The sequence below is a fragment of the Tachysurus fulvidraco genome, chromosome 10, assembly GCF_022655615.1.
Source record: "Tachysurus fulvidraco isolate hzauxx_2018 chromosome 10, HZAU_PFXX_2.0, whole genome shotgun sequence".
NCBI lineage: Eukaryota > Metazoa > Chordata > Actinopteri > Siluriformes > Bagridae > Tachysurus > Tachysurus fulvidraco.
The window spans coordinates 6,827,173-6,848,307 of NC_062527.1; the positions used below are offsets into that span (position 1 = coordinate 6,827,173).

Below are 21,135 nucleotides of genomic sequence, written 5' to 3' on the forward strand. Positions count from 1 at the left end.
AAACAAGCAAAAATGACACACAAGCATAATCATGCAAAGTACGGCATATATTAGTTCTGTGTAACAAAGCAAAACCAACGTTACTCACCTATCGAGAAGGAAAAAAAGCGCCTCGGCGCCTTAAGTAAAGTTGGCCGCATATTCACAGATTGGAGTTTCCCCGAGTCAATAACTCCTGAGCTAAACGCTGTTACTACACAAAACGTGGTTGTAGCTGCCTCTCTACATTACTACGATAGAAAAGAGATGTTATTTGTGTAGTAACAGCGTTTAGCTCAGGAGTTATTGACTCTGGAAACTCCAACCTGTGAATATGTGGCCAACTTCCTGCTCTTTCAGTTCTCTCCAGTGCTGGAAAGCTGATCCTATATTAACACGTCCTACTTCTTGCCTTATTGTAAACTTTTCTTCGCTTTCTTTGTTTTTATCCTCCATGTCAATGTTAAAACCGCTTTCTGCTAATGTCACACACGTGCACTGAACACTCCGCCGCATATTGACAAGACGCCCCTTTCTGCCTATTGGCTACACGTTTGTTTTGATTTTTGTTTAGTTTGTCGTTCTGACTCATTTTCTGAAGCATTTCTCAAACATCAGAGACCCTAGCTTTAAGCACTTTTAGGGAAAAGTTTTCTGATTGTGCATCACTTCATTAGAGATGCAATAAGATGGGTTTTTTTTGTTGTTTTTTTGTGTTTTATAGTAGACCGAACATAAAGCCATATAACATCAACAGCACAGTTTTCAGTATGTCGCTGTATCTTCTTGCTTTTTTATATGTACAGGAAAATCACAGCAAGTTATTACAAAATTATTTACAGTTTCTCTTCACCGGGACTAAGAGACTCGAACCCTGTTCCAGCATGACAATGTCCTTGTGCACAAAGCACAGAGCTCCATGAAGACATGGTGTGGAGTTGAAGGTTGGAGTGAAGAACTCTGGTGTCCTGCACAGAGTCGTGACTCTGACTCATCCCCACTGAACACCTTTGGGATGAACTTTTACACCGACTGAACCCCAGACCTCCTCACTCTCCTCACATCACCATCTCACTAACGCTCTTGTAGCTGAATGATCACTGATCCACACAAAGTCTTTCAGAAGAGTGGAATGGGATGTGATCTTCAACAAGGACATGTAAAGGTGATGGTCAGGATCTGCACAATCATTGGGCTGTGTAGTGTATCTTCAACATATTTCATACAGATTTTTTTTTACCCAGAAGCAATTTGCCAGCTCCATGGCATCTGTTTCATCAAAGTTCTTAGTTTCCTCCCAAAAAAAAACAGTAGTTTATCGCCTTCTCAAAATGACCCCTAGATGGGTGGGTATGAGTGCAAATTAGTAGTGTGTGAATACCAGTGAAGTGTCACATAAACAGTAAAGTTTTGGCACTTCACACTTATATATACACTGAGCACATGTTTACTGACATATTAGTGTTGCTGATACACAATAAACATTGCACTATTACATGTTTATCATTCAGTATGAGCATCGTGACACACCAATTCAAGTCTTCTTTTACCAGTTAAACCTCCTGTCTTCATAAGTCATGGAAATGAGCCCCAGTCCCGATCAGCCTTAAGACACCATTATTTTATTCCATGTAGCGCAAGTATCACTTAACTGGTGCGGTTAAGTTGATATGGAAAGTGTGTGTGCATCTTCACTGGAACCTTGCAGTGAAGATGCACACTTCTAGCTGTTTACTCTATTCATTAGACCAGCACTGTCGAACCGAATGCTTCTCTGGATGGAGAAATTGGAGTAATGAAAGACATTCTGACACAAACTCGTATACTTTGGTGTGAAAACGTATTCGGGTTATCATTCTTCAGCTTGTCATGTACCTCTTATACCACAGCAGTTTGCCATCAATGACATTTTTTATATTGTGCAAGTTATTTCCTGTTATCACTTATTGTTCTGTCCTAAAGACATTCATGTGGAGGAAAACTGACCCTTCTGATGCAAAGACAATCCAAATTCTGTCTAAAAATATATGAATGAAGTGTTTATACAACCATATGAGTGATGTGTTTCTATAGAATTAATACATTTGCACCTGTACAGTAATGTAAGATGTGTAATTTATTTTGTTTGGACAGTCTGATTAATCCGATTCAAGAATTGAATAGTACTGTGGTATAATATGCAAATGTAATGCATGTATTGAAAATATTACATTAATAGCTTTTTTCTTGTTTTTGTACGAGTGTATGTGACAAACGGCAAGGCTTCGGTCTGGTGAAAACGGCTGTGTTCTTCTGACGAGTCAGCGTGACTCAGATGCTTGCTGTGATGAACACTCGACCTGACAGGTGCGCTACGAGACATCTCCTGCCACGAGAGCTAATGAGAGAGAGCTGGTGCTGCTGCAGAGAGGCTCAGAAAGCACCTTCTGCATGACCAGGCTTTGCTCTCCTAATCAGCCGCTAATCCCAAACAGTATGCTGCGATCGAGCCGTTCCAGATGATTTGAAGCAGATTGATGCTTGGAGGGTTATAATGACAAGTACATATGGCGGCCTGAGAAAACCTGTCGCGGTCACAGTTTCTGGTAAAGAGCCAAAAATGACATTTTACCATTAACACACGTTGACCCGTCTTACAATTTGCAGGACGTCAGCTTTGTTTACATCACAGGTCATTTCAGAATAATTGATTAGAGACCGAATCGAGTCTGCTTTTATTCATTGTATAAGAATTCCACTGGTTAAAAATTTTACATACACCAAGTCTTTCAGGATTCTAGAAATGTCCAGTGCTTTTTTTTCACCCTCGAGCCCATGGGAAAATCCCTCAAGTCCGGTTCGGAGCAATTTGAAAAACAATTGAAGCTGCCGTAAGCATCTGAATTATATGCAATTATAACTCCTGGAAGAAAAACTTTGGTTTGCAGGATTCAAGTGAACCTCAAGACGAAAACAAAGGAACTGGTAAAGCAGTTGGAAGGCATCATGTACCAAAATATGTACCTCCAGAATCAATTGTGTCCTGTACCATCATGGTCTTGATAGGCTCATGAAAGGAGGAAACATCTACTCCAGTATCTACACTAGTTGTTAAAAAGTTTGCAGATGATCACCAGGCTTTTGGAGGAGTGTCCTCAGATGCAACTGAAATGGAAGCGTTTGTCCAGAATGATCTGCATTGTGTATGGAGAGTAAATGGTGAGGCTGTTAACCTTAAGAACATCATCCCATCTGTGAAGCATGGTGGTGATGGTTTGAAAAAAGGGAACTGATGGGCACTTCAGAAAATCGATGATAACATGTGGTAGGAAGATAATCTAGAAACATGGAAGCAAGACATCAGCCAGAAAGATAAAGCTGTAACCAAATGATATAAAGATAATAAATTGACCGTTTTTGGTTCACAAACCAAAACCAGTTCTGTCAGGAGGATTAACAGAACCTTCCAGAAAAGTATTGTTAGAGAAACTTCTGGGGGGAAAAATGCAACAAGTGATTAAAAGGCAACAAGAGTAAATACTAACAAAGTGTAAATATTTAACCCACTGAAAATCTGATCTAGTCATTTAAAAGCTAAAAAAAAAACCTAAAATCTGTTAGCTGTTATATTGAAACAATCTCTTAAAGAAATACAGTAACTGACTTGACCTGTGTGGTTTCAATGACTAAAATGTTTAATTTTGGCTTTAACTGTACATGCTTGTTTCAGCCTTTGCTTTAACAGTCTCAAATTTCCTCCTACAGCAAATATCAGGGTATTTTTCCGGTTATATATTTAAACGTATTCTTCCCAGCAATAAACGTAACCTTCCTTGACGATGGTGAGATGAAAGAAAAAGATGATATGATGGTCCAGTAAACTACCACAGATGAAACAAGTCCTGGTGGGTTACAAAACTACAGTTGAGGGAGATACTATGTAAGCTTAGGATAATATGAACTAATTCCAGCTGAAATCATTTCTAGATATTTCTAATCACCATGATAGTCAAGGATGAGACTTTGAGGCGAGTAATAAAAACGTCTTTTTTATTATAGAAATAAAAAGCTGGTACTTTTATCTAAATATTTCAGGTAGAATTGGACTGGAATATTTCAATCTTTCATTTGCTTCTTTTTTTTTTCACTTCCAGACTTGCTAGAACGTCACTTGTACTTGAAGGAGAAAACTCCTCTTTTTCAAATCTCCATACAGCAGAAAAAGTAAAAATGTTCACAAACGTGAGAGGTTTTCCCAGGCCACCACACAGCTTCAGTCAGCATTTTGTTGTCTCCTCTCTGAGCACTCGAGTCTAAAGCCAGGAAAAAGTGACCAAGCTGTTTCAGCCCTGAGTCTTGACATGAGAATAAAAGTCTGGAGGAGATCATGTACCACATTCTGAGTTCATCGTTTCTTCCGAGTTTCTTCTAAATTTGATATTTGGATTCTGGCCTCTCCGAAACCACACATGCCAGCTCATATCGGATTCTCCCAACCCCAGGACGGAGTAGTTCAGTGCCCTGATTTGTGCCTGTTTGGCCCTGTTTGGCACATGATGGTGCCCCTGAAAAGCCCTCATGCCGACAAAGCCAGCGTGGTGTGTACAGAGTAGCTGACAGAAGGCCCAGTGTTTCAGGCTTCCCCTCTGCTTACCTACTACTGTGCCGAAACAATGACTTAATTCAGGCCAGGCAGGAGAGCGTCAGGGCCCGGGCTCATCAGTGGGACAGGAGGTGTGCATGGGAGGGCTATTGGGATGCAGCCGGGGGGAAACTGATTCTTTCAAACAGCGATCGGGTCAGAAAGCATGGCAACGGCGATGCAGCCTAATGGGAACGTCCACCGTGCCGCAGTGTCCGGGTCTTTGAAGCGAACATGTTGAAAAGACAAAAGCCTTTGAGCTTGCTGTAAGATGAATTCGCACTACGGTTTCTGTTGTCACCGCAGTGATGCAGGAGCACACGATTCCGACTGAGGTCAAGCAGGAAATGTGGAGGAAATATTAAACTTCTTAATACATGCACGCAGGCTGCAAAATTCTAAATTCGGTAGCCGTCTATGCTCATAAAACCTATAGGTTTCTGCTATAAGAGAGAATGTTTCCTGATTTGTTTTTGTTTTTCTCTATCCAGCAAGAATCGCTGCTTATTTTCTCCAGGCTAGAACTTAAGTAGGAATTCGTTCAGACCCACTTGCCATCTGAGACCATAAATTATTCCCATCTCCACTGTTAAATTTGTATGTGTGGCGTTTCCTTGTGTCAAGGTCTGTAGTTATCTTGTGGCTTTATGTCTGTGTGTGTTCGAGCACAGTTCACGACTCACACGTTGTGCCCTAAGCCACAGATATAACACAGGAGCTACTCTAGACTTACCTCGGCTTGCTGTCTGAACACTCTACAGTGATGTTCACCAAGCGTTCTCATTTTGTGTATTCTAGTTGGAAGATCTAAGCCAGGGAAAACAGGAAGGAGTGAAAGGGAAATCCAGCAGTGGTCTAACAGTCAGCAAAGGCTAATTGGACATTTCTATTCAAAGTAATATATTCTACCAACCACAAGCACACTTGGCCAACGGAGCCTGGCTAATTCGTCTCAAGACTCACAGGGAAGTACAGATTATGGAAAAAGTGGATGCTTGTCTTTGGATAACTCAAGAATGAGCAGTTGTATGTTTATAAGGAAGATTTATATGGAAGTATCATCACAAGGCAGTGATGGATTAGATTGTGGAATTGAACCAAAAAGGGTTCAGAGTCCAACATGTATTATCTGGTACTGTCTCTTCAATAGCATTCTTCTTGATAGCATCTAGCATCCTTCTAGATCTGGCATGCTAATCAACACTATTGGTGTTGAGGTTTCTCACAGATTCTATCATTGTGCTTTGAGAGAAAATACTGTAACTTGAGCATTGATTTATCTTCCCACATGGAGGATCATTTCTATAGTCTCCTGGTAGCTCCACTGCCAAATATTGGACATACATACATACTTGATAAATACATCTGTAACTTATTTATTTTTTCTTAAATGCAAATGAAATTCCATGTATATCCAAGGCAGAAATAACAAAATAATGCACAACAAAAATATTGCTGGTGCAGTCTTCCTGGTTTGATCCTGAACTGTGTGGGTTTCCTGGGATTTCTATTTTGTTCTCATCCACTAAAACATGCTGGATGGAAGATTGTCTACTCTGAAATGCCTCTAGGTGTGAACAAGGGTGTGAACGTGTGATTTGAAATGCCTCACATTCTGGGAACAGGCTCCAGATCCACAACGGTCCTGATCAGGACAAATTGGATATATGGATGGATGTATGGATGAAGTCAGTTTTATATGATTAAACACTGACTCATCACCTCTTTAGATTAATTCTGTAAGAAAACAGAATCAGGTTACTATCTAATGAGTGAGTATGTAGTGCACAGTATAGAGAAAACCTTGCTTCATGTTTAGGCATGGAAAAACCGATGAACTGTTAATGAGTCCATCGGTGCCAGCTTTAGAGCCTGTAAGCTAGTAAGAGGAAAAAATGATTGTTTACTACCAGACCGCCTCAGCTCTTTTTCTCTCTCTCTCTCTCTCTCTCTCTCTCTCCATCCTAATCCTTTAGCCTGGAACGTCAGCTGAGACGGAGACTGACTAATTGCTGCAGCGCTGCAGGAGACACGCTGGTGGCTGAAACATGACGCATTCCAACATCCGGGCGTGACATCTCATCCAGAACCAGACAGACTCAGGAAAAATCTGTAACCCTAAAGGCACACAGTGACTGTGTGTTCAATATATTAAGGCTTTTGGAATATTTAAGATAAACAAAATAAATCGTTTGGGTTTTAATTATGCAAAAATGGGATTCTACCCTGTTTGGTTTGCCTTGGTAGGATCCTCTTCTCCTTTTTATTTCTTCTTTAATTCAAGACGTTCTATACATTCTATACAAAGTAAATACCATGTACTGATTTTTAACCAAGGGGGACACGGTGGCTTAGTGGTTAGCACATTCGCCTCACACCTCCAGTATTGGGGGTTTGATTCCCACCGCCGCCTTGTGTGTGTGGAGTTTGCATGTTCATGCCTTGGGGGTTTCCTCCGGGTACTCCGGTTTCCTCCCCCGGTCCAAAGACATGCATGGTAGGTTGGTTGGCATCTCTGGAAAATTGTCTGTAGTGAGTGACTGAGTGAGTGACTGAGTGAGTGACTGTGTGTGTGCCTTGCGATGATTTGGCACGCCATCCAGGGTGTATCCTGCCTTGATACCCGATGACGCCTGAGATAGGCACAGGCTCCCCGTGACCCGAGAAGTTCGGATAAGTGGTAGAAAATGAATGAATGATTTTTAACCAGAGGACCAAACCTTTTAAAAACAAAATGTAGTGTACAACCATAGTACATGTACAAAACCATTTGACCATATTATACAATACAATAACATCATTTATAATAATGGCCAAAGGGCAAATAAAACAGCTAGAGAAGTTATTATAGGGGAAATATCAGCTTTGTGGGTTTGAGTCTCGGGCCGGCCACGACTGAGGTGCCCTTGAGCGAGGCACCGAACCCTCCAACTGCTCCCCAGGCGCCACAGCATAAATGGCTGCCCACTGCTCCGGGTGTGTGTTCACAGTGTGTGTGTGTTCACTGCTGTGTGTGTGTGCACATTGGAGTGGTCAAATGCAGAGAACAAATTCTGAGAATGGGTCACCGTACTTAGCCGTATGTCACGTCACTTTATAAAAGACTTCACAAATCACAAAATGAGCAAAATTCACATCCTGGATTTCAATTTTATTCCTGTTTTTTTTTTCTTTTCATCGTGTATGTATGCAGTATCACTAAATGCACAGCTAAAAAAAAAAGTTTGGACAAAGGAAGTTTATAACTGGATGGAGGTTTAGCACAAAAGCACAGTTAGGACACAAGTGCACATGCACAGCTGGCCAGTTAGGAGAAGCTGGAGTTGAGTCAACATGTTGCTCACATCCCACATCACAGTAAAACTGAAGGGCAGTTGCTTGACCTAGGGGGAGATTTTGGACCATTTGGGGAATCGTAGCTCGGCATGGTGCTTCAGGACTGGCCGATGATGTCTACAGCATCATTCCCGCACGTAGATCCGTGTGCACACCACGTCGTCTGCTCCGAACGTCTGTGAGAAATAGGTAGGGGGAAAAAACAGCATCAGCTAATGACATGAATTCCCCCAAGTCATTAAATCCTATTACGGATCACTAAAAATGATGGGGGGTTTTTTGGCAGAGTGCCAGCACAGACCTCAGCCGAGACAGGAAAGTGTCTGTGTATGAGACTAAAGTTTCACTTCAATAATTAAAGATCGACCTTTAAAAACAGCTCAGTAGCAGAGAGAAGGGTACATTGTCTTTTGCTTATTTGTACTTGAACAAAAATTAATGAAGCGTTCATGTTTTATGGAAATGTGCCCTAGATTCACTGTGAACTCCCAAAGACGAGCGCAATCACAAGCCTCGATTGCGGTTATTTAGAATTCCTTCAATTTCTTCTCATGATTCCTTTAAGCTTTGTGGTTATATTTAGATGCCTACGAGCATCTAGCAACAGCGGGACGATAAACCGTGTCAAGCCGCTATTTGAGTTGGAGGCTTGGACACAATCCTGGGCTTAGTCTGGGTTGAAGACGGACAAAAACTGCTACAGCTACCACAGGCACAACCTTCATTTATCCTTTCTGTGTTTTGAAAGATGGTGACGCTTTAGCACCATAACTCCATATGTTTTTTAGACATCAGGTTTAATATGCTAATTATGGGACAAGGACATTGTATTCATTTTTTTCAAGAATGTAACTTGGTGTCCATGTCAAGAATAAATTAAGCGTTATTTGTTTAAAAAGTAGAGAGACAAGAAATTGATGGGAGAAAATGTTTCATTTTGGGTGCATTGAGAGCTCTGAGTCTGCTTCACTTGCTCCTGTGCTGTTTGTTTGCTATTGTAGTGCTGTGTGTTCTGTCTGTGGTGTAAGGTTCTTCATTAATTGGACCCCACTTACATTTTAAGGATCTTTTTAAATGCCTGCATAAAATGGAGTTACAGTGATGGTGAATGTTTTGTAGGTCGGTTGGGGTGGGGGTGGGGGTGAATTGGGGCTCATTGCTGTCTCCCAGCTCCAGGATTCCTGACTCCATCCAGAATTTGGGTTTCTGGTTGTGTTTAGTTTCCTACAAGTTGTCCGGTTTCCTCCCACCTCCGGAACACATGCCGGTGGGTGGATTTGGCTATGAGTAAGTGTACGTGTTAATGAGGGTGAGTTCTCCCAATTCGTGCCCAGTATTCCCAGGATAGGCTCCAGATCCACCACACCCCACACCAGGATAAAGCACTTTTACTGAAGATGAAATAATGAGTGAATGAATAATTTTAAAGAAGTCCAGACAATTCCTAAAAATTCACCTAAACTTATTCTTTGTGTCATTTCATATATGATATGATATCTCGATCCTTCGCCGCAATTTAACTTCATATATTTAATTTGAATCTCCTGTTTTGTACAAATGCTCTTAAATCAAAAGACATAGCAGCTCATTGGGCTTAATAGCTCTTTTTTGTATCTTGAATACTGTAAATTTCCTGTAAGTCAAACAGGCTTCTAAGTAATCTATTTAAAGCAATCTACATTCTTGATCTGTCTCTGTCTCAGCATTATCATTAACTAGTGTATCAGTGGCTGAATAGGGTGTATTGTTTATTTCGGGAGCTTGGTGAAAGTTCATATAAAGGTTGCTAAACAGTTCTCTCATGCTGCTGGGAGTTGATGGTATAGAGCGTCTGAATGTGTTTTCTGGCTCTGTGCCTAGCTCTGGGGTGAGCACAAAGTGCACTGGGTTTCTTTTTGTCTTTCTTTCTCTCCCTCTTGCTCGCTCGCTCTCTTTTTAGAAGGCTCCGTCTTGCTCAATAACCCCTGGGCAAATACTTAAAGTCTTTGGAATTCTTTAATTCGAAGACATCTATCTGATTGCAGATGAAGGTACTGAGAAAAAGCTGGGAGAGATTTCTGTAACAAACTTAGTAGTGCTTTGCAAGGACCCAAGGAGGTGAACGATAGTAAGCTTTTACACTTTCTGTATTTCAGGCTCTTTCATAAGCATGTGAAGGATTTATAGGATTTCAAATGAGCAACAAAGATTTTGTCAGCGTTCCTGTGTATGAAAAACTACAACCTCTAGTGGTATGAGATGTTTGTAAAGTGAGGGGACTGTAAACAGGGGATTGCATGAGGGGATTGTAAACAGTTTTTGTTTGTCAGCAACTGGACTTGCATGTGTCCGTCCATCCACCCATCCATCCATCCACCCATCCATCCATCCACCCATCCATCCACCCATCCATCCATCCATCCACCCACCCATCCATCCATCCATCCATCCATCTATTCTCACCAATATGAGTTCATCCCCTTTCAGTTCCCTGGACCAGTATGTCTTGGGTCCTTCACCATCTACCAGCGTCTGATTGCAGTAAATCTTGTTCTCTGTCTCCCAAGTGGCCAAACTCTACAAACAAGATGGAACATAATTAGACATAATCACACAGACAGCAATGAACATGAGTGGTGTAGACAATTTAGACAATGAACATAATATATATGAGGCCTCGTTAATGCAGTAGACTGTGTAATGGATTCCTCATCTATAGTTGAGCTTTAGGGAGACCAACATTGCAGTGGAAGCCTTTCAGCTCCTGGCTCACATTCATGTGTCCATCATGTCCTTTTAGACCCTTGTGACTGATGTCTAATTCAGTACCTCCTGCCAGGAGCATCACCTCCTTGCCCCTTTCATCAGTGTGTCCCCAAGGCAGGCATTCATCTGTCTATCCACTTTAACTGCGTCTTCAAGCTTCTACAAGGAGAAGAAAGACGGTGGGCTTGGAGCTTGGATAATCTCCAAGATTTGAAGTCACAGTAGATTTCCACTACTTACTTTCTCTGCACTGTGCCAAACAATATGGCCATTTCACCAGACTTTACCTGTATTGTGGATACGTCTTATTCCCTTCTGGGAAAGGGAAGTACAAGGTCATGCAGTATGGACTTTGATTTGATTTTTCTCAATGTTTTGTCAAATGAGGTCCGCTAAAACAAGTTTCTAATTGTGCTCCTTGATGATATTTTGTACTCCTACATTCGTTTGTAATTTGTAAAAGAAAAATATGACTTCCATCTAGGTTTACTTCTTTGGGAATGATTTGCTTTTACAAAGGTTTCCTCAAGAATTTGAACACCATCCCTGTTCCATACACCATAGCTGTGCTCCTCAAAGTCATGCCATCTGGCCACCTCATTCTCCAGCTCCAGATGAAGTTCATGTCATTAAAGAGTAAGTTCTCCACATGGCACTTATTCATCTATATATCTATTGCTATTGATTTATTGGATTCAACCTACCCAGTCGCCTTTTTTCTCCACAAAGCTCAAATCTATAGGGTCTCCTTGCAGTCAACGAGGAACTGGATGATTGGAGAAATTAGCTGGATTACGGGCCTCCATTTCTTTTCTTGTGGTTTTTACCTTCTTACAAATTTATATAGATTTGGTTCTAATCAGTGTCGTATAAAGTACTAGAAAGCAATACTTGAGTAAAAGTACAAGTATCGTACTAGAAAAAGTCTTTGGTAGAAGTGAAAGTCACATTTTAGAATATTACTCAGGTAAAAGTCTTAAAGTATCTGATATTTACTGTATTTAAGTATAAAAAGTAATTTTCTGATATTTAATGTACTTAAGTATTTGAAGTAAAAGTAAAAAGTAAAATTTCTGTGATTTTCGGTAGGCATAAGAGTAGGGGCAGTTCTAGGATTTCATCTTTAGGGGTTTTAGCCCTCAGTGAGAATTTAAAACAAGACGTGTTTTATATTATATATTATATGACTACATAGTAAGCCAAAAGTTATGGTATTATTAAATGGCAAAAGTGGACACCAAAATTTTATGCATGATGTAATAATGCCAGTCTTGTGTCAAATCAGTTCATAAATTAGCACGATCAGAAGTGCTTTGTTCTCAAGTTTTAAGAATTTTTATATCTGAGACCACACTGAGAAAGAAAAACAGTTCTGAGTTTTAATGAGGCTTGGCCTTTGCCATGGTGTGTTAAACTACTTGGAAGTTTGCGCTTCAATGAATCATCATTCCAGGCACTTGCATTCTGAATAAAGCCTGACTCTAGCTTTAGACCAATTGAAGTGACAGCCAGTAGACAGCGATTCATACAGCTGCAGTGTGAGAGTGAAATATTAATCACCATATCAAAGGTGTAGCAGAGATCAGAGATCTGTGTCGGGCCACAGAGAGAGAGAGAGAGAGAGAGAGAGAGAGAGAGAGAGAGAGAGAGAGAGAGGTGAAGTTCGGCATCCAGGCATTGGGGTGCTGTGGGAGAAATTGGAGAGATTGAATACAGCTGCATTCTGGATCAGAGTCGTATGGCATGCAGGGGAGGACCTGCTAGGAACTACTTGCGTTTGCCATCATGAGAGTCTGTGTAGAAGTTCAAGAGCAAATGACGTGCAAATTCATGTATCGAAAGTGTCATGTGTGTGTGTGTGTAGCATGGAAAGGACATACTGTACATCTTCAGCACATAATATTAACAAAATCCGAATATGTAGCAGAACCTTTAGATAATGACTTTAAAATGTAGAACGCTATTCAGTGATATGAAATATAATAGCCATTTTTAAACTGCAATATGACTGGGTACTCGCACTTCATTAGATATTAAAAGGAATCTGTTGATGTGAATTGAAATGTCTCTCTCTCTCTCTCTCTTTCTCTCTCTCTCACTCTCCACACTCTCACTCAGTTCTCAGTCTTTTGGATGTTTGGCTCTTTCACTCCTTGACATCCATGATAAACTGACTCGAGCAAGTCATTTCTCCTCTCCTCTCACTCTGCAGGTAAACACTTCTTAAAAGTCTGTCTCTATAGCAACGAGCCATTCAATAATTTTTTTTTTTAAAGCTTCATTTGTCAAAGTCTCATGCCCCCGTTCCATGCTACAGTAAGGCTACACTTCTCTGTATTGAGAACAGAAAAAACTGTTGTTTAAAGGTTATAATGGTAGAGCTGTTCATATTCGGAGCATAGACTGGAAGCTCTGCCCTTGGAAGATAACATAAGCAAGAGACAGCTGCTGGTGTGATGCGTCTATATCTAAATCCCATTGTGTGTGTGTGTGTGTGTGTACGAATGCATGCTCTGCAGCTGTAGCTCATTATTCAAATCCTGGCTTTAGGGAAAATGGTATTATTCCCACCAGCATGCTCATCTACACACACACACACACACACACACACACACACATGGAAGCAGAGTATCATTATCACAGTCCTTAGGGAAAACCAAACCTCTCATCTCACTCACTACACGTTCCTTCCCACTTCTTCTGTCACCGATTTACTGCATCATGTGTCCCTGATTCTGTTGATATTGAAGATCTGTTGTTATTTTGGTCAGATCCAGAATGTGTTTGTCATTTTTTCGGTCTACAGAGAAGCATAGATGTAGATGCCCTGCACCACAAACTAAAGCAGAGCAGACCACAGACACGTCCCTGGGGTCGGTGCAGTGTGATAAAAGTTCTGAGCAGAAAAGCATGTCAATCATCAGGCTTAAGTGTACAAAAACGGCAACACAAGCCTCTCGAGGGAGAGACACACAAAGCTCGACAGTCACACTGACTCGACCGTGATGTTGCAGTAGAGAACACTCTGCTTCCCTACAACACAACAGCAGAGTTTCTAAACGGAGTGTGTAAGAGTGTTTGTTTCTTACACATGTCTTTTCTATAGTTGTGTGCAGTTTTCCAATCGCATTAAACAGCACTCATTATATTTTCCATGTCTTTCTTGAATACGCAGAGGTCTCTGAGCTCAAACATCGCTCTTGTTCAGCTGTCAGTTCTCTGGAAGCACCTCCTCCAGTCTCCATAGACTTTCCTTTTATTTTTATTCTGCGAAAAGCAGACTCAAAGAGAATCCATAAATGTCAGAGTATTACAGTCGTTCAAAGAGCTCAGAAAAGCGAGTCCTTTGGGTTCATGTCTTGTTTGAGTTTGCCGATCTCATGGTTTTGGCTTGGATTTAAAACACATGATTCACCCACATTAAAAAATGACAGCGAGATTCTCTCCTTATTGCATAATATGTAATATAATGACTATATTTCTAAGGCATTGATGGCAAGACACTGTAATATTTAACTTCAGAATGGAGCAGAAGGAATCGATTGAATGTTTGTTTAATTACCATTGATCAATTTTGATGGTAAAATGCATCATGCTGCAGACTTCTGTCTTAAAACAGATTTAAGGAACTATTCAAGAAGCTCATGATAGGACAAATACGGTCTCGTCTATAATTCTTTTGGTCTCGGTTTCCGTCTCGGTGTCTGCTGTGGTTAACTGTCTCTCTTTTGATTTTGAGGTTATCGATCAATGCAAAAATGCTAGTTCAAGTATATTTTGGTTCATTACTATCTCTGCTCTCAAAGTTAGCAGCTTAATGTACTTCATTTAATACCCAAATCTGTCTAACAAGCTGTCAGTCATCGCAAACATTGTAAATATCTAGGTTTTCCCTCTTCATAGTGCAGAAGAACTGCATTTAAGCCTTCATTTTGTCTGCTGATAAACAACATTCTTGACCCTTAACAAATAAAATAGCCTTTTTGCATCAAATGAAATGAAATCAGAACTGTTCACTGGAGGAAAAATTGAAACGCATGCTGAGATTAGTGTAGCGTCTAAGATGTTTGCTGAACAAATCCCAGGTGTAACTAATAAATCTGTCAATAGAAGCAAACCACTAAGAGATGTGTTACTTCTGGAGTAAAGCTTGGGCTTTAAGGTTCAAATAATGTTCAGTTATTAGATTTTCCAGGTGACACATCTGTCCTAAAGAAGAGTCCATTGTGGAATTACTGTACGTGTATGAGACCAAACTAAATTTTTATATGTATTTATACATATTCTAGAAAATGTGCTACTGACTAAAAAGACAAAATATTTATTAACTCTTTTTTTTTTTTACCAGAGGAATGACTGTTTGGTTGTGTCCATGTTGATCATCGAATGTCTTGAATGTCATGTCTCACTCCACTCTTGTGTTCATATAAAGCTTGTATGAAATTAGACACTCAGGAGTTTCATCAGTATTTCGGTTTTTCTCTAGAATACTAGGGGTGATCTATTCATAGAAAAGATCCAGAAAAACAAAAACTTTTATTTTTCCCCACACAAATGTTTGTATCCTTAGAGTAAATGTTGATATCAAACCCATTTCTGCTCTCTGAGATGCTTTAAGTGTTTATAATCTGCTCAAATTAATCTTCAACACTAAAATTCAGTGTAAGTTTATCAACAGAGGGACAAACACACGCCTCAAATTGAAAGACAACAATGACTCATTTTAGATTAGACTCACAGCCAGTACATTTGTATACTGAGTAGCTTATACTTTATTACTGTCTGTGTACGTTTCTCATGGTGTACCTTACACTTCCTGCCATCCACGGTCTCTTCGTCAAACTCCTGGCCGATGCGGAAGTTGATCTCGGTGGTGCGCACTGAAGTGGAGGTCTTGATGTAGAACTGCTCTCCGTCCTGGCGGATCTCCACGTGAGGCTTGGCAGCAGCCGCCCCAGCCACCTTCCTCAGCATGGCGTTCACGCCTGACAGGACACAGCATGGGGGTCAGAACAAACTATGCTTCCTGAAAAACCCTCAACACCATCCTACCCCAACCTGACCTGGACATTTGGAGATCAAAAAACATTATTGAACTCAACTGAACGCCAATCAATATCCCAACACAGTCGGGCTGAGCGCAACAGTAATGTAAAGCGAGAGAGAGGGAGAGAGGGAGAGAGGGAGAGGGGGGGTGCTGGGGAGTCAGAAGAGAGAGAGAAAGAGAAATTGGGAGATGCTAGGGAGTCAGGAGAGAGAGAAAAGAGAGAGAGAGACACTGGGGAGTCAGGAAAGAGAGTGAAAATAGAAAGAAACGTAGGAGATGCTGGGGAGTCAGGTGAGGGGGGGGTGTACTGGGGAGTCAGCATGGAGGTTTTCAGGGAAAAGCTCCAGGTAAATATAATTCAATTCTCAATCTGCACAAGTAGACTGCTGTGAGAAGTGTTTATATATACAAAATATATATCAGATTTCACACACAGCTCCATAAACATCACCTGGACTGTCAAAACAATCTGATAACGTCGGGGTTTTAATGGATCATCTGGATCTAAAGGCTGTAGATACTCAGCTGACCAGAAGACTGAGCATGATATTCACCTAAACTTTCATTAGGTTTTAAAGTCAAAGAGAAATGCCGTATTTCATGAGCTTTGTTGTGAAGAAGGGCATTAAAACTAGTTTATAATGTAGTGAATAAACATCGTCTAAAAAGGCGACACATTTTGTTTTACGGGTTTGAGAATATCTGCATGAAATACGAAACATTTTCTGATTGTTATTTAGGACATTAAACATGGCACTAAACAGAAAACAGAGCTGAGCTCCAGCACTGAACTTATAGCTAAAAATCTAAATCTTAATATAATAATAATAATAATAATAATAATAATTTATAGTTAATAGTTAATAATAATTTAATTATACATCACGGTCTTCATTCTTCCTTTAATTACAGCAAATGTTAATTGTTAGATGGCCATTATAGGAAAATGTATATACTATATGTATATTTTGTTAGAATATACATAATTCATTATACATGTTTATTACATGTCTTTATTAATTACTTTTTTTCATCATACTTTGATGTTCAAAGTTTACTAAGAAAAATTACTTCTGGCCAAAAAAATATTTAAAAAAATCTCCCTTATCGTAGCTAAAGTATGTGTTTAAAAGAAAAGGCACATTATTAATTCTTAAATTATTAATTCTTTTTTTTACTTTTTCTCTTTTTTTTTTTCAAATCAAAGCAGAGAATTGACATGGATACAGTAAGGCAGATTAATGATGATGATGATGACTATTAGTTCTTGCTAGTAAAAGGCAAAATAATCTGTCAGTAGATAATAAAGCCTGAATATATGGAAATTAAACATAAGTAAAAAAAAAATGTCAGTATTTTATAAAATATTAGAAATATGTTTTATCATGTATGAGTTTTATCTAATCTTATTACAGGAAACACTATTTAGACTATTTTTTAAATTAGTCAATTATAACTTTTCAATTCAGTTCGTAGCGCATTTATCGATGGACATTGTCTTAAAGCAGCTTTACAGAATATAAGAAACATAATACAAAAAGATTAATATTATACAAAGATTAATATGATAGAAAAATTCAATATTAACATTAAATTTATATTTAAATGTGTTTATATTTATCCTTAGTGAGCAAGCCTGAGGTGACTGTGGCAAGGAAAAACTCCCTTAGACTCCTCTATATATAATGTTCTTCCACACGAATGCGTTTAGTAAATGAATTCAGTAGATAAGAGTATTTTCACTCTTACATTGTCACTAAAGTATACTGTGGACTTGTTTGAAAGCCCAGCAGCTCTAGAGGGTGATGATGGAGCAGAGAGCAGCTCTATGTGTGTCGAGTGTCTTTCTTTTTCCAGGCCAGTGCTGTATGAGCTCGAATCTCATCTCACTGATATCTGAATATTACTGCTGGGATGTTGTTAGCTAGAGTTTTTACACACACAGAGAGAGAGAGAGAGAGATAGAAACGCCTGTAAGAACTTCCTGAGTGCAATCTTTCACAGATTTGATTGTGAGGAGTAATTTTATTTGTGCTCCCAAAGGGCAGAGAGGAAATACATTAAACATGTTTGTTTTCCACCCTGAAGCATGGAACAACCCTGGTTTCATTAAGAGCTTCTCAGAGCTGTGCTTCATCAGCTGCTGTGTTTTAGGACTGATATTAATCTTAGTTTTATGCAGGATATAAAGTCGAGGTTGGCATGAACTGAAAATGTGCACTGAGATCAAGAAAAATAGGATTGAAATATGTCCGCAGTAAATGTCATAGAGTCCTAATTGTTCAATTACACTCAGATTTTTAAATAATCTGTCTAGGTCTTTTTTTGTGTCAGGTTTTGGCATCGTAATGCTGACTTTTGATTTTCCTGTTTTTGGCAAATACACGTATATTAAAGCCGTTAAATGATCCACTGTATTATTCCAGCAGTTAACAATTGTCTATTAAAGGAAAGATTTTTTTTTTTGCATGAATTTTGAACTCATGGCATTTCTCTACCACCTGTATGACACTGTATTACAGCATTGTGGTCTTATTGTTATTTAATTTTATTTGTGTTATATCGCTTTTAAGAACAGACATTGATGCTAACAGCTTTATAGCAATAAAAAACATTCAGAATAAAAATTATTTCAATTTATAGTTATCCCTAATGATCAAGCCAGAGATAACAGTAGGAAAAGTCCCTGAGATGATACGAGGAAGAGTTATCATCATCATCGTATCATGCAATGATTAACATTTCAGTCACATTTCAGTGCTGTAGCTTAATTTCAGTTGTCATCCAAATGAGAATCGAGAGCGGCAGAGCTCCATCCTCATGGCAGCCGCCTAATTTTATCTCAAATCTATTTTAGATAAAGTGTTTCTCTCTCCAGTTTTACGCAGGCTGTGCCATGCTTGACAAGAAAACAATAATACATCAGTGTTCACGAATGCAGGATGATGAATTATAATAGCAAGAAATCTCTAGCAGAAAACTGACCCAGTTTAACACAGAGCGTCTCAAGAGCTCTGAATACTCAGGAGACTCGTCTGAGCCTCGTCAATTCCTCTGCAGAAAGGTGGATGGACCTGGTTTAAAATAAAAAAATAAAAAAGCATACAGGGTTTAGGAGCCAGTCGAGACCTCGGTCTGTGATCCACTTTTAATGCAAACCACGACTAATTCATCAGTCGTCTATCTGCTGCCTGCCCTTTTACTGTACAATAGCTCGCCTGTTTCAGCTGAAAACCCCAAAGCATCAGTTGCTCATCACGCTAGACGATAAAGATGTACTCGTGCTCCAGTAGGAATGTCTGACTGTGAGTGTGATGAGAAATAATGTGAGAATGAGACAGAAGATGAAATGCATGAGGAGTTCCTACCCAGGGCTTTGAGAAGTTCATCAAAATTCTCACTGCTCTTCATTTTCCAGGTGCCGGCAAAGTTGGGATGCATTTTCTTCAGTCAGGTTTAGCCAAACAGAGAATTTCTGCTCTCTCTCTCTTTCTCACTCTTGCTCTCTCTCTCGCACTCTCCCTTGCTCTACTGCTCCTCTTCTTTCCCTCCTTTACTAACTTGCCCCTCCTTTTTTCTTCGTCCCTCTTCTGCTTCTACTGTCTTCACTGCTCACTACAGTCACTTCTGTCCCTCAGATCCTGTGTGTGTGTGTGTGTGTGTGTGTGTGTGTGTGTGTGTGTGTGTGTGTGTGTGTGTGTCTCTCTCTCTCTCTCTCTCTCTCACACACACACACACACACACACACACACATACAGACACACACACACAGACACACACACACTGAATTCTCTCATTTATTTTTTCCTCTGCTGTTTGCAGAGGGGAACATGATCAATGCTGATGAAGATGAAGTGAGAACTGTCAGAGTGTGGGTTGATATTCTAATGAGCACATTTCAGCCTTTTCTAGCTGAGCTAAACACATCAGTGAATAAAGAGAAGGTTTTGAAACTCATTGTACACAAACAAACCAACTTTTCACAACAGGCTACTATTATTAGAGCAGCTTTCCAGCCTTATGAGAGCAAAAAAGATGCAAATTGTACTTAGATTAACTCCGCACACTTTGCACAAACTGTGTAAGTAGCTACACATGCTGTAAGGTAGTAGGTTTATCGGTGCCATTTCGATGTGGCTTACAAAAGTGTGTGTGTGTGTGTGTGTGTGTGTGTTGGTTTTTATGGACTTTTGACCTGTTTACGTACCAACATTATGGGGACATTTGGGATTATGAGGACAGGACCGGTGTCCTCATAATTCATGACATGTGGCTGCAACTCCCTGTCAAATTTTCTCTTTAAGTCCTATTACACCACAAAACCCTGAGAGTGGCTTAATACAGTGTTACCTGGAATTTGGTATAGTGCCTGCTATAGTCTGCTCTCGTTATTGCATCCGCTTAACGGCAGCGTTAAATTTTGAGACTCCTGATTGGCTGCCGCTGGAGTGCTAACAATTAGTACTCTGATTGGCTGAGATCTGTGTCATTCATGCCATGTGATCTTTTTCATGGGCGGAGTTTCTCTTAATTTCACGCCTTATCACAGTGAACATCCCATAATACTAATCACCAAACAATCATAACAAACCAAGTATGAGAATAAACTTTAAAATCATGATTAGATTGAGTTGTTTTTATTTATTATTGTAGATTATTGCAAATATTGCAGATTTGATGCTGTAAAAGTTAAATATGTTTTATTAATATTCTGAAAAATCTTATTGTAATTCTCCAATAAGGACAGCTATAACATTTATAAATACATTTTGGTTTTCTATATTTGACTTAATTAACATGAACAAGAAGTGCCATTAAGTTAGCATGGTTGCTAATGCTAATACTAATGCCAGACGCTGCTCAAGTGCAACGCTGTCCTATAAATGATGTTTTTACTACCACAATGTGACTCTATGGTTTATAGATCAGGTGGTTTTAGCATGCATGCTTTAGCAGGTTTATTAAACCAGTTAGCATGATTATTAAACAAATTTTTATTTTTAATAATTACATTTATAACAAAGCAGCTCTAACGTCACTTCCGGTTAGTGCGTACGCGTCAACACAGGTGATTTAAACTGGAGCATTTGTGAGTGTTGAGTGACTGTGATGAAGATGATGGTACAGTCTTCACTCTGTGATTGAGATGAAGGTGCAGTCTTCACTCTGTGGTGGAGATGAAGGTGCAGTCTCCACTCTGTGGTGGAGATGAAGGTGCAGTCTCCACTCTGTGGTGGAGATGAAGGTGCAGTCTCCACTCTGTGATGGAGATGAAGGTGCAGTCTCCACTCTGTGATGGAGATGAAGGTGCAGTCTTCACTCTGTGATGGAGATGATGGTACAGTCTTCACTCTGTGATGGAGATGATGGTGCAGTCTTCACTCTGTAAATATATCGCTCCTGTAAG

General features: G+C 39.8%; 1 protein-coding gene across 1 annotated transcript; it reads right to left on the reverse strand.

The window, feature by feature from the left end:
• Positions 1-7,730: 7,730 nt before the first annotated feature.
• Positions 7,731-19,359, reverse strand: crabp1a (cellular retinoic acid binding protein 1a). The gene is made up of 4 exons (XM_027173035.2): positions 19,097-19,359; positions 15,488-15,666; positions 10,379-10,492; positions 7,731-8,112 (listed from the first exon to the last, which is right to left on the reverse strand). The coding sequence occupies exons 1-4, from the start codon at positions 19,167-19,169 to the stop codon at positions 8,062-8,064; spliced, it is 417 nt and encodes a 138-aa protein (XP_027028836.2). The 5' UTR covers positions 19,170-19,359; the 3' UTR covers positions 7,731-8,061.
• Between the last annotated feature and the right edge of the window lie 1,776 nt (positions 19,360-21,135).

Coding starts and splice junctions, on each gene's coding strand:
- crabp1a (XM_027173035.2), bottom strand. CDS start 19,169: ATGCATCCCAACTTTGCCGGCACCTGGAAAATGAAGAGCAGTGAGAAT. Junction 15,667..19,096: donor TGAACTTCTCAAAGCCCTGG/GTAGGAACTCCT, acceptor GTGTCCTGTCAG/GCGTGAACGCCATGCTGAGG. Junction 8,113..10,378: donor AAGGGGATGAACTCATATTG/GTGAGAATAGAT, acceptor TATTTCTCACAG/ACGTTCGGAGCAGACGACGT.